The sequence below is a fragment of the Pteropus alecto genome, unplaced genomic scaffold, assembly GCF_000325575.1.
Source record: "Pteropus alecto unplaced genomic scaffold, ASM32557v1 scaffold24, whole genome shotgun sequence".
Taxonomy (NCBI): Eukaryota; Metazoa; Chordata; class Mammalia; order Chiroptera; family Pteropodidae; genus Pteropus; species Pteropus alecto.
Window position 1 is genome coordinate 3,273,665 of NW_006439192.1, and position 15,196 is coordinate 3,288,860.

A 15,196-nucleotide genomic window follows, 5' to 3' on the forward strand; every position below is an offset into this window, starting at 1 on the left:
TATGTGTATATATTGTTATTATATATTAATATGCAATTTAATATAATATATAATAATTTAAATGATTATATATTAAATTATTATTATATATTATATGTTTTATACACACACACACACACTTAAGGCCATTCTCCTTGCTTTGATTAGTACTCCCTTTAGTAACCCTTCTATAAATTTTCTGACTTGGCTGTTGAGAATGGCCTAGTTGTTTGTTCTGCTACCTGGAAAATTACAAAATGACTGATTAAATACAAGAATGAAATACAATAATCACAAATTGATAGAACACAAAGAGTTATAGAAAAATCTACTATTTAAGTTGACTATATCAAAAGAATAAGCAGACACAAGAAGCAGCAATGATATAAAATATTTGAAACTCTATTATCCAATTTGACTTAATTGACATTTGTTGAATAACTCACAATTAACTAATCCACATTCTTTTAAAATTTACATGGAGCCATCTATCTCTAATGAACTGTCTAATGGAGAATAAATCTTGTCTCAAAGTGAGTTGAAATGACTTAAACTCATTCAGAGTATGACTGAGACTACAATGGAATTAAATTAAATATTAATAAGAAGAATGTAATTGGAACACTCTTAAATGTATGGAATTTAAATAATACATGGGCATAAAAGAAATCATTATGAAAATAAAAAAATATTTTAAACTGAATATTAATGGAAATTAGATATGTCAAAATATAATATGATAAATACAGTACATTTAAATTTGGTAGTAAATTAGATGAAATTTATAGTTTTAAATGCGTATATATCTTAATATCTTATTAAATTAATAAGATAAACTTCAATTCCTAGGAGCTAGAAAACAAATTACACCCAAATTTGAAAAAAGGAAATGAACACAAAAGCAAAAATCAATGAAATAGAAAATAAACATATAATAGAAAAAAATAAATTCAAAACCAATTTTTTTATAAAGTTAACAAAAACAGTAAATTCCAAGAACATTTTATCATGAATAAAGAGGAAAATCACAAAATACCAACACTGAGAATAAAAAAAGGACTATCTCTACAGATTCCACAGAGCTCAAAAAGATGATAAAGGAGGGAAAGGTGTTTTGAACAACTTTGGCTATATATCTAACATCTCAGAAGAAATGTACAAACTCTGTTGGAAACTGAACTTTCTTTAACACATAAACAAAAGAGAATATCTGAATATAAGTTAGATTTGTAAGTAAAAAAAAAAAAAAAAAACTCAGAAAATTCTAAGCCCAAATCACTCTATTTCTAGATTCTAAAAAACATTAAAGGAAGAAATATTCACAAAATAACACTAACTCTTTCAAAGAATAAAGGATGGGATAACATTTTCCAATTTTTTAAATGAGATCAGTATATCTCTGATACAAAACTTGACAATAAGTTACAATAAAAGAAAATTACAGACAAATACTTCTTATAAAAATATTGATGCAGAAATCCTAAACAAAATCCTGGCAAATCAATGCAGCAAAATATAAAAATATAATACATCATGACCAAATAGAGTATATCCCAGGAATACAAGTTTGTTTTAATACTGGAAATCAATAATTTTAATTTACAACATTAACAGAAAATGGAGAAAACTATGTGAACACCTCAATTTATAAAATTCAATATCCAGAAGATACATATCATAAAATTCCAAAAAAATATGAGAAAAAAGTAAATTTCTGAATATAAATATATATCTACAAAAATTTATTGAATGTAAGCCCTGGTACAGAACATATTTGCAATTATATTCAACAAAGGAATCATATCTAGAATACATTAATAGATTTTATGTACTACAAGAATGAAAAAAGGCTACTCAATCTGCAAACAGACCAAAGTCTCAAATAAACATTTACAAAAGAAGCTATATAAATGGCCAATAAACACATAAAACTGTGTTAAATTAATTTCTGACTTAATAATTAATAATTAAAAATTAACTTAATGATTAACAATGATGAAATGCAAATTAAAACCAAAATTCAGGACATCTACAGGTCCACCAGAATGAATAAAATGAAATAAAAGACAAAAAACAAGTGTAGTCATTGATGTAAAGTGTAATTCTAATACATGACAAATGGGATTACAAATTTGTACAACAGTCTTGGGAAACTCTACTAAAGCATACTCTGATCAAGCAGCTTCACTCTAGTAATATATTCAATAAAATTCACTAATATGTTCACCAAATGACATGTACAAGAAATAAAATAGCTAAATATGATTTTTAATAGCTGCAACTGTAAATGGACCAAATTTTAACAGTAAAATGGAAAAACAGATGGTGTTATATTCATTCAATGTGTAATATACGAAAACAAGGGAAAAACAAAACTATTGCTACTTACAATATGTTTAGATCTTATAATCACCATATTAAGAGAACATAAAAAAGTACATGGTGATTGATTCCATTCATGTAAAGTTCAAAACCAGACAAAATTAATCTATGATATTAGAAGTAACTCTTGTCTGAGGGCCACCATGGTGGTTCTACATTTTATTTCTTGATCTGAATATAGGTGCTAATTATACTGGTTTGTTCACTTGAATATTAGTTGAGCTGTGTGTCTATGGTTTGTAGAAAATATGTTTATGTAACTTCAATTATATACAAATCTTCCTGTTCATTAGCTCATCATTAGTTCATAGTTCATCAAACATGTCCTTTGAGAGTGATTTTGGTCTTTTTTTAGCTTCAAGGCGACTTCAAACTGAGTCGAAGCCTCCTACTGCATATATTTAGGGGCCAAACCCGCCCACATTCAACAGCGAACCGATCCTCCCCATCCCCCATTGCTTGCACGGTCATCTGCCTCTGTCAAGGGGCTCCTCGCGCTTCCAACTGCCTTCTAGCTAAGCCAACTGCCATTATTACGGCTGGGATCCAGGACGTCAAGCCATGCTGTGCTTTCTCCTTCTGCTCATCGGGCTCATCGAGATCCAGACAGACCATGGTAAGTACAAAAACCCCTCCTCTGACCTGTCAAGGTTGTCAACTCTCCTCTGGGGTTCCTCTGAGAGGCTGGATAGCCCCTGGAAAGTGCTTTCTTGCTGGGGAGGCAACTCTGTAAGCTCTAACCCACTCCCACATTGCCACCTTCTTCAACCTATATGCACATTGGATGTGAGGGGGCTTTCCCGCTCATTTTGGGACCGTAGAAAAGATGAGAAATGCCATGCATGGCTTGATTAGATGCTTCCGGATTAGTGTTTCATGCTCTGCATTTTTGACCTCTGGATCTTGTAGTTGGAAGGTCGAAAGAACCTGAGTTTATTAGTACTGAGAGTGCTTGGTCCTATTGCGTCAGGATTACCACAACCTACCCACAAATTAATTTTTCTAAAGCAATGTACTCTTTACAAAGTCTTGTAATCAGTGAAAGACTGTGAATCTAGGGTACTTGAAAAGATAATAAAAATAAGCAGTGGCATATAGAACATTATGAATTTTAGATGAGGAAATAACGAAGGAAGCTATGAGGCAGTGGGTGTTGCTCTAATGAAACATTTTGCACCTTGCAGATTCTCAACGACTACGTGTGCAAATTACAATTCCAGAGAAAATACGGTCACTAACAAGTGAAGGAGTTGAATCACATGTAATTAAGCACTAACATTTTTCACGATCTAAATACAGTGTGACTATTTTGTTACTAAGAAGTAAACCTGACATTTTTCATCCATGCACACTTGCTGAATTTTATATTTATATTCAATTTGTCTTAAGTAAAAAAGCCTTTTGAAAATGAACCAAGATTAACAATGTTTTATAGACATATGGTGCAGTGATGCCTATTATCAAAACCCTAAGTCCCATCTTTTAAATTTGTTTCCCCTTTGAGTGTTTGAATAATCATTGACTGATCCAGCTAGGTTCTCTCCTCACTCAATCAGCAAACTGTATTTGGAAAGAATTGTTATTGTTGTTAAGTAAGCTTATGGATTCCTTATGTGAGGTGATGGCCATTTGATTTAATGAAGTGTTACGTGAATGATTTTTGCATTTCGATTGCAAATATGTCAATCATTAAGACTGTTCTTTTCATGCCATCTTAGTTCATCTTGGTTCAGGTTATTAATTTTTCTCTTTTTGTCTTTAAATTTTTACTGATTTCTAGAACCATTTCTAAAGAAATGAAATGTGTTTTGATACATCTCCCCTCCTTAATTTTCTTTTAGCGGGGTAGTAAATGTTCTGGTAATTTGAATGCAAACACTTCCTTAGCAACTACCCACTTGTCACACTTAGGCGGATATTACAAGCGTAAAATTTGCAATGTATCATTTCAAAGATGAGTGTTTATGAGAATTTCAAGTTTAATTATTTAAATAGAAAAATAACAGATGAAGCATTTAACAGTATTTTTAAAAAGTTTTATCTTTCATGCAAAAATGTGAGTAATTGCTAGGTCATATTAGAAAATATACACAGAATCTACTTAGAGGGCAATATCTTCAGCCAGGCACCACTAGGTTCTGATAGTAATTCCTATAAGACTGTTGAATAAAAATGGCCTGTCTCAACTGTCAAATTCGTGAGGAAAAAAATTTGACTATTTTGTTAATGTCTCTATCTCCAGTGCTTAGAACAGTGCTAAAAATATATTAAGGGGCTAGTAGTATTTTTTGAATCAATAAGCATATTGTATTTCTTGATTCAACAAATGCTACAAACAATATGAAACAGTATATGTTTATAATTATTATAATTAACAAAGAAAGAATAGAGATCATAGAAGAGAATATTCAACTTCAAAAAACTAGAAACTTTTTAAAAAATAACTAAATGAAACTTCTAGATATGAAAAATATAGTATGAAAGTAAAAAAAAAAAAAATCAAGAATTAACAGTAGACCAGGGACAGCTGAAGAGACTAAATAGATGCAACATATAAATGGCTAAGGGGAAAAGTAGGATAGAATTAGAGGCTCAAGTATAGAATATTTGGAATTCCTGAAAAAGAGAAATAAAAAACCTGAAAAGGTTATATTAAACATATATTAACTGAGAAATATTTTTAAAAGAATCCTCAGACCAGGTATCACAGCATTGAGTATATAAAAATCAAGTAAAACTTGACCGGCTGAAATCAGAATACCAAAGCAAAGAAAATATCTTAAAGGCAGCCAAGTAAAAGATCCTCACATCGAAATAATAAATACACTAATAAACTTTCAAAAACAACAACAGAGATGAGACAATAGTGAAATAAAAGCTTTGATTTTCTTAATTTAAATAATTTTGTATTATAGTATTATTCAAATGAAATTTCATTCAGAAATTAGGGTATGTGAATAATTTTCAGTTACAAGAGAAAAAAATCATTAAGTACTTCAGAAGGTAGAAACTGAAACTAAACCAAAGAATAACAAAAACAGGAGCTAGTTAAAAAGTAGTGTATATGTATAACTTAAAACAAATTGAATGTACAATTGAAATTATAACAAGTAAAATAATAGAAAAGTATGTGTCTCAATCTAATAAGCAAAATAAAATTTAAATAAAACTGTTAAATAAAAATTAATTGGTTAAATTTATCATAAATGATATATTTCAAATTCAATTTAAAAATATGTGAGAAACACCTAAATTATATGAAAATAGAATTCTAACACAAAAATAAGTAAAATTATACCAAATTGTAACCAACAATGAGCTTGTTAACTATATTTTTATCAGGCAAAAATAGTTTTAAGGCAACACAAAATAAAAGTATAAAGAAGATTACTAATAAGGGTGGAAAAGTTGACACAGTGATATATAGAATAGAAATTTTAAAAGTAAAAAAATGAATAAATGTTTCAAGAAACTTGAAAACCTTGAAGAGATAAGAAATTTTATAGAATAACAAACTCATAGGAAATGGGGAAATGACCAAGACTTAAAAAAATTTGAATCTGCGTACAAAAGTATCTTCTTAATAGTAAAACTAATAATAAATCATAAATAGAATTTCTTTGACTTATGAATGAAAGAAGGATGGCTATTATGACCTTTTCTTTTCAACATTACAGTTAATATTATAACCAAGGAGTAAGATGAGGAAAAAGTATAAAACACTCAAATATTAAAAATAAGGAAAAATATAGAACAAAAATAAGAGAAAACATAAACAAACATATATAGATATATATTTACACACATATTTAATAATATTTATGGGTAAATAATTCATATTTTTGATAAAGTGTGAGTATTGTATATATACATATACATGTATGCATGTGTGTATATATACATATACACATATATGAAATACACACTTTTGCTACAAATGACTTAATTACCAATAAATATAAGACCTCTTTAGGATATAGTTTTATTGAACCACTGATAAAATTGGAGAGATAGATCATGTTGTCAGTGAAGAATACTAAGTATTTTCTGAGGTTACTTTTCAAATCTATAGATTGACTACAGTTCCAATAAGGAATTTCATGGAGAATGGCAGGTTGATTCTAACATTCATATGGAATGATAAAAGGTCAAAAATTGTTTATTTTGGAAAATAAAAAGGTGATTCACATCAAAGTATATTTTAAAATTTTAGTAAATAATATAATATATTGTCTAAAGACCGACTAATAAATTAATAGAACTGAATAGAGCACCTCCGAAATAACCACACATATAAAAAAACTTTTCAATGCAATGGTAGCATTGAAATCACTGAATAAAGAATGGGCTAGTTAATAAATGGTGAAAAGCAGTTAATTAACAATATAGAATAATAATAAACTACATTAATGCCACATTATACACCAAAATTATTTACGATAATTTAAAAGCATACATCGAGAGTAAAATAGTAAACATTTAGAAGGCAAGAGAAGATTATTTTATAATCTATTTTATAATAAGGAAGGATTGAACCAAAAAAAAAAAAAGCACAAATTCTTAAGATAAAGACTAAGGGACATCTAGATGTAACTACATAAATAAATAGCTACCATAAACAAAGTGTAAAAGGTTCCAGACTCACATGTGCAATCTATATAATACAACACGCAAAGAATATTCAGAATATATCAAGTATTCATACAAATCAATAATATAAAAAACAAACAACAAAATAGAAACATGTACAAAGTTAATTAATTATTAAACTTGAGTAACAGAAAAATCAAATATACAAATTGAGACATTTACAGGGAATTGTCAAATAAACACAATAGGGTACTATTTTATGTCATTAATGACAAATTTAACAAAACAAAATATGATATGATAGGATATGAATAAAAGGATAATATTTACTGTTCATGAATGCCGACATTAGTACAATGAATTTGAAGATTAATTGTAAATTTCAAGTGAAGTTGTGTAAGTACTTATCTTTTAATAAAATAAGTCCGCTCATCGGTTTAGTTTAACATAAACGTAACGAATATTCATAAGGAGACACGTCCAAGATTATTGTTGGAGTTTTGCTTAAAATAGTAAAAAAAAAAAAGAACTAAACATCCATAACAGTATAGATGAATAAATTGTGCTATATTTAAAAAATAGAATATTATACCACAAAGAAATTCATGATAAAGCTACATGTATTGGTGATGATAATAGCAAATGTTTGTATGCTTACGATGTCTGAGGGAGTGTTTTAAGCACCAGATGTGATTCAGCAGTGAAATATTTAACTTGTAGAGGACTACGTCAGTTAAAGATAAAATTTATGCAAAACAAAACCATTACTTAAATACCCATAATTAGTATAAATATAAAAATATATAGGAAATAATAAATATAAAATTCAGGATGTTAGCTAGAGTGTGAGAAACGGAAGTAACTCTGGGAGTGGCACTGAGAATACTTAAAATTGTTTTCAAATGCTTGTAATATTTTTATTTTTAATGTAAAAATTGGTGACAAGTCATTTCATATAGTTTTCTTTAATGTTTCTATCCCTGAAACATGTAATGATTAAAATAATAGTCATTGGTGGCTTATAGAGAAGTTCAAATGCCTTTGAAAAAAAAATCATGCATAAAGTTGAAATATTGAAGGCTTTCCTCCTGAGATCAAGAAAGAGACAGTGATGCACCCTATTATATTTTCTATTTATCTTTGTCCTGGACGTAGTAGCCAGTTCGATAAGGAGAGAAAAAAAAATTTAAAATAGGCTTAATAATCGAAAAAATAGAAATGACACTATTATTATTTACAGATAAAATGATTGTTTGCAAAATTAAATCCAAAATAATCTAGATAAAATTTAAAATAACAAAATAATTCAGTAAGTTTTCCAGAAACAAGAATAAAATAAAAAAAATTAATTGTATTTCTAGTCTGCAAAACAAAAATATAAATGAAATTTTTAAAAAGTTTCAGTTTACACTTTGTAAAAATCAACATGTAAATAAATCTAACAATAATAAGCAAACCTCCTCATTGAAGACACCAAAAAAAGATGAGAAGAGTTAAGGACCTAAATAAATTGAATTATCCCATGCTCATGCATTGGAATGTTCAATGATGTAATGATGTCAAGGTTCTCCAAATTCATCTATAAAGATGAAATTTTCCATCTTCTAGACATCATTTCCTAAGCCTAATATTAATAAAATATATCAATGACTATTTTATAAACTTGAAACAGACATAAAATCTACAAATATATACTATGTGCTATTAATTCTTTGCTCTACTATATAAATTTCTTATTGAGTAATTTAGTTACATTCTTCCATTTTAGATAGTTTTGTAATGGTATCAATCTTTATTGAGATACAATTATTGGATGAAAATAATCTTTCAGGTTCTATTTTAGTGGATAACTTTAGAAGTTAACAAATAAGAAATTACACAAATCATATTATTCCACCCATTTTTATTATGAAAGCCAATATTTTAATATCAAATTCTATTGAAATACATCCATATTAAATTATAAAATTTCTTTTTTATTGTATTTGTGTGTTTTAGAATTAATTGTCATTAATATAAAATGATAGTTCTTCTTTCTAATATTTTTCTTTGTCTTTTTAAAATGCTCTCTTGCTAGGTGTCCTACAACATTTTAATTGAAGGGAAAACATACACTGTAAACTTAATGCAAAAGTAGGTGATCTACATTATTTTATCACCTGTCTTTGTTTTATTTATAATTATCTATAATTATTCAGAATGTATTTATTTTGCATTCGTAAATGTTTCTAGTTACTGGCTGTTCATTTGTCTCTTATTTTTATCCTTTAAAAAAACCTTTAAAGTCTATATAATCAATATCTAGAACTTGAATCCATAGTGTATGCTCCCATCTTCCTCCTTCCCAGTAGCACTTGATTTCTTTTTGGTTATTCATGTGGTTTCATGGAGGATGAATTTTGATAATATTCTATCTTTATTAAAACATAACTATGACTTATTTTGAGTTTCTTTATATTTAACTCCATTTGAAAAAACATAGAAGATTTTTAGGTAAAAAGAATAGTGATAATTAAAAAAATAAGTTTACATACTGTGTCAGAATGTAATAAGAATTTAGAATATAATTGTAGTTAGCCAAACTTAATTCCATGCCACCTGGTGAGTTTGGGGAAAACAAACACATCATACTAAGAAATAAAGAAAATCCAAAATTGTAATAATCCTTTTTAAAATGATAAACATAGACTTCTAAAAATAACGACAGGCAGAAGTCTGCAAGTGAAATTACTAAATCAATACAAAAATAAGAAATACATCTGCATCGCTTCTAGATTTCATAGCTGCAATCCTTTTATATGTCATAAAGCTTGGAAACTTTTCTATTTAGAAAATGAATGATATTAGCTTGAAGGAAGACATTGAAAACTTACTCAAAATTACTTCTTCATGGAGAAAAAAAATGCTACATTTTTTGCTAGGAATGCGTAGGGAAAACCCAGATAGACTCTCACGGTCAGCGCTACTTTGGAATGCCAAGTGATGGGCATGAGAGTGAGCCACTGGTTAGGCCTAAAGCATTCTGTGAATCTGTCTACAGCTACACAACTACAATGTTTATTCAAATGTTTAATATATTTTGAAATATATAAAGCATAATTGCTTAGAAATATAAGACCTGAATTAAAAATGCAACAATAGCAGTTGATTTCTTAAGCTTTTTTTATATTAGGATAAAAGATATAAAATATGCAACTAATGATGATATAGTGATTTATGAATCACATATTGCACATGCTACAATTAATGCTTTTCTTATACACAATCAAAGCACATTTGGACAAAAAACTGTCAAAGCACATTTGGACAAAATTGTCACATGCTAGAACACAAAATCTTTTGAAGAGTAACCACATTTTCAATGACTAGCACAATGAAATCTAGAACACAATGACAAATGTTTAATTAAAGAAACATCAGCTTTTTGGAAATTAAATTGTGGTCGCCAAATAATTCTTGACTCCAAAAAATTCAAAATATTGTTACTAAATATCAATAAAGTAACCACAAATAGAATATTATAAATCCAATTTTTTACTTATTACCAAATCTGTAATTATAGTAAAATGAAAAGTTTTCCCTGTTTTTACATTTTATATGAGAGATGAGTATAAAGTAATACTGGGGTGGGAAGGAGACACTGCCAGGTGGCCCTTGCTTGTGGAGTCATGAAACCTTCAGTGACCACTGTTATTGGTTTTCCTCAAGCCCTGGCAGTCCTTTCCCAGGGTATCTTGGTAGCTAGTTTCAGGTTTAGCCAACAGTTTATATATAAATAGAGTGATACCACTTGCACTCTCAACAGACTATGAGGCTAGGGCTGTGTGCAGAGCTAGGTCCAGTCTGTGCCTTGTCACAGAAATTTGGCAGTCCTCTAGAGCCTTCATACATATGAAATTATAACAACAGGGATTTTATCACATTGCTCAAAGGTGTTTTTGTCAAACTCAAGAATCAATATACATTAGTATATTGAGAGATTAATTCCTATGAGTACTGTGATATGTTTTAAGATGCTTTATAGTTTGTCTGTGATATACTAGTCATGCATTTTGTCTGTTTGTTTATATCTAAGGGTTCTATAATTTTTCAATTTGAGGATTAATATCCTTAATTCAATTCTGAAACTTCTTGTCAATTTTAAATTTTAATATTTCTTTTTCCTCATTCACTCTATGAACTTTTTCTGAATGTTGTTGGATATATATTGGGGCCTCTTATTTGATATAAGCTTGGGTGAATGATCCTATGGTTCTTCCAAGTAAGCAATTCCTGACTCAGTTATTCTGTCATATTTATTTCTAATATATTCTTTCACATTTCTCATCATTCTTTTTTTAAATAGTTTTTGTTTTCATTTTCAATTACAGTTGACATAAAATATTATATTAACTTCAGGTGTACAAAATAGTGATTATTTATTTATACAACTTCTGAAGTGATCGCCCTGATAAATCTAGTACCCAACACCATACATAGTTATTATAATATTATTGACTATATTCCTTATGCTATATTTTACATCCCCATGACTATTTCATAACTACCAATCTGCCAATCTGTACTACTTAATCCCTTCCCCTTTTTCACCCCTCCCATCTGGCAACAAACAAAATAGTCTCTATCTATGAGATCGTTTTTGTTTTGTTTGTTTATTTTGCTCTTTAGATCCCACATATAAGTGAAATCATATGGTATTTATCTTTGTCTGACTTACTCCACTCAGCGCAATAGCCTCTAAGTCTATCCATGTTGTTGCAGATGTCAAGATTTCATTCCTTTTTATGGCTGAGTAATATTTCATTGTATATACACACCACTTCTTTTTTATACATTTATACATTGACAGACACCCAGCTTGCCTCCATATCTTGGCAATTTTAAATAACACTGCAGTGAATATGTGTAAGCACATGTACCTGTGAAGTAATGTCGAGTTTCTTCAGATAAATACCTGGAAGTGGGATTACTGGGTCCTCCTTTGTCTCTCGTTATAGCCTTTATTTTAAAGTCTATTTTGTCTGATATAAATATTGCTACCCTAGCTTTTTTTTTTTCTGTTTCCATTTTCATGAAGTATCTTCTTCCATCTCTTTACTTTTAGTTTGCGTGTGTGTCTTTCAATCTAAAGTGAGTTTCTTGTTGGCAGCATATGTAAGGGTCTTGTTTTCTTACCCATTTAGCTACCCTATGTCTTTTAATTGGAGCATTTAATCTATTTACATGTAAAGTAATTGTTGATAGATATGTAGTTACTGCCAGTTTATTATTTATATTTTTAATCTTTTTTCCTTCTTTTTCTTAAAGAAGTCATTTTAACATTTCTTGTAATACCGGTTTGGTGGTGATAACTCCTTTAACTTTTCCTTGTCTGAGAAGCGCTTTATTTGTCCTTCGATTCTAAATGATAGCTATACTGGGTAGAGTAATCTGGGTTGTACATCCTTGCTTTTCATTACTTTGAATATTTTGTGCCAGTCTTTTCTGGCTTGCAAAGTTTCTGTTGATAAACCAGATGACAGTCTTATGGGAGCTTCCTTATAGTTAACTAATTGCTTTTCTCTTGCTGCTTTTAAGATTCTCTTTTCATCTTTAACCTTTGGCATTTTAATTATGATGTGTCTTGGTGTGTGCCTCTTTGGGTTCACCTTGTTTGAGACTCTCTGGGCTTCCTAGGTTTGTATGTCTATTTCCTTTATTAGGTTAGGGGAGTTTTTCTTCATTATTTCTTTAAATAGGTTTTTAATTCCTTGTTCTCTCTTTTTTTCCTTCTGGTACCACTCCGATGCAAATGTTCATATGCTTGATGTTGTCCCAGAGGCCCTTTAAACTATTCTCATTTTCTTGGATACCTTTTTTTTTAGTTTCAGCAGAAAAGAAAAGCTTTATTAAAAGAGAAAGTATACTTCCAGATGTGGAAGTGGGCCTGAGCAAGAGAAGCTTGGCTCAAAGGCCTGGATACTTTTTTCTTTTTGATGTTCTATTTGGGTGTTTTCTGCTACCTTGTCTTCCAAATTACTAATTTGATCCTTTGCTTCATCTAATCTACTGTCGATTTCTTCTAATGTATACTTCACATCAGTTATAGTATTCTTCATTTCTGACTCGTTCTTTTTTGTTTTCTATCTTTGTTTTTATGTTTTCTATATTTTTTATGATGTTCTCACAAAGGTCATTGAGCATCCTGATAACCAGTGTTTTGAACTCTGCATCTGGTAGATTGCTTGTCTCAATTTTGCTTAGTTATTTTTCTGGAGTTTTGTTCTATTCTTTCATTTGAGACATGTTTCTTTGTCTTCCCATTTGGCTGCTTCCCTCTTTTTGTTACTATGTATTAGATAGGGCTGCTATGTCTCCCAGTCTTCGTAGAGTGGCTTTATGTAGTAGGTGTCCTGTGAGTCTCATTGGCACAGTTTCTGTGATTACTTGAGCTGGGTGCTCCAGATATGTCCCTTGTATGGCTTGTGTGTGCCCTCCTATTGTAGTTGAGATTTGGTTGCTGTTTGCATGTCAATGGGAGGGACTGACCCTTGGGCAGATTGATTGTGAGGACTGGTCGTGGCTAAAGTGGAAGAACTGTTGTGCAGAGGCTGACTCTACAGACCAGGATTCGCTTTAGCAGGGCTTAGTGCTAGCCTAGTCTGCCCTTGTGATATGTTATCTGTGGAGGTGATTGGGTGGTAGTCTGTTGTGGTCTGAGTTGAGGGGCTCTACTGCAGGCCAAGTTCAGCCACTACCTGTGCCCTACCCGGGGCTATTTGATATGAGCTACAAAGTAATCTGCATATATTTGTCATTTGTACTGGGCTTAGAGGTGTCTGGGAGAGGCTAATTGGTGAACTGAGGCTGGCTGCCACCAATGCTTGGCTTGGGGCTGCTTAGCAAGAGGTCTGAAGCACACTGAGACCAGTTGCTGCTTGTTTTGGATTTGTGAACCTTTGAGAGATTTTAGGAAAGTCTGTAGCATGAGCCAAGGTGGACTGTTTTTATAGAAAAGCCATTGGAAGTGGCTTAGGTGGGCCTGCAAGTTGGGTGGGGCTCTGTCTCAGGGAATCATTCTGCATGCTGGATCATGGGAGGGCTCAATGAACAAACAATGGCTTCTGCCCCTCCAGTTCCTGCCCCTAAGCCAGACAATTCAGTTCTTCCACAGAGGTACCTAGTGCCTTTCAAGCTGCTGCCCCAGTGCTGGAGCTCAGAGCGAGTGAGTCTGTCAGCAAGTCTGTGTGAGGGCCCTTTAAGAAAAATGCCTGGAATTCCAGCAGTACTTCATCTCACTCAGCCATAATCTCTTCTGGGTTCATTAGCTGAATCTATTGTTTACATTGCTTATCATCTGAGAGTTTCAGCAATGATGGGACTATTTGTATTCTATTTCACATCTGCATAAGATATAGTTTGGGGTTTTCATTTTTGCATGTGATGTTTCTACCATTGTCAGGACTGGGCAGCTTCCTTTTGTTCATAGTCTGTGGATAGCAGGTATTGATTTTTATCCTTCCTGTTCATAAACTGCAGAGGATGCTTCTAGCTCTATGTTCTTAATTAGAAAGCTAAAAATAATATGTTCTCTTACTAGGAACAATTATCTCAAATAATATATTCTCATCATAGGGATCAGAGGGCATTAAGGCACCAGAGACACCATTTGAAGGCACAATTCTAGTTCAGCTTCTGTCTTGGTTTGCACAGTGTCACCTGCTCACCTTCAGCAGTGGCACAGGTCTTTCTTCCTACCTTTTTGATCATTATCTTTAAAGTGAGAGTCAGTAAATTCTTTGGCAAAGGGCCAGATAGTAAATATTTTATATTTGAAGAGTACCCCATCTTTTTTTGGTCTCTAAAATGTTGAATATTTGGTAATACTCACCTGTGAAACTAACTTAATCTGGAGTTCCCTTGCTTGGAAACTTTCTTACTATTGATTTATTTTCTCTAAAGTTTTTATGATTATGTAGATTTTCTTCTTGAGTCTGTTTTTAAATAGAATATTTTTCTAGGTATTTCTCCATTTTAATTTAACACTTTAATTTATGATATATAGTTAGTTCATAGTATAGCCATTTTTTTCAAAGACCACTATTTCTAAGGTCATCTACCTTCTGCATTCTAATATTATTTCTTTTCTTTTTCCTTTGACAAATCTCACTGTATCTTTGTGAGATTAATAACCTTTCCATGAACAAACTTTTAGTGTTGTTGGTCATCTATATTATAAGATTTTTGTATTATTGCTTTGCTTTAA

At 30.8% G+C, this 15,196-nt stretch overlaps 1 protein-coding gene across 1 annotated transcript in view; it reads left to right on the forward strand.

Moving 5' to 3' along the window:
* Window positions 1-2,922: 2,922 nt before the first annotated feature.
* ADAM2 (ADAM metallopeptidase domain 2) overlaps window positions 2,923-15,196 on the forward strand; it is a 93,840-nt gene continuing 81,566 nt past the window's right edge. Inside the window, exons 1-3 of the mRNA XM_006916283.1 lie at window positions 2,923-2,977; window positions 3,546-3,622; window positions 9,029-9,084. Of these exons, the coding sequence (XP_006916345.1) occupies window positions 2,923-2,977; window positions 3,546-3,622; window positions 9,029-9,084 (188 nt within the window). The remainder of the gene's footprint in view (window positions 2,978-3,545; window positions 3,623-9,028; window positions 9,085-15,196) is intronic.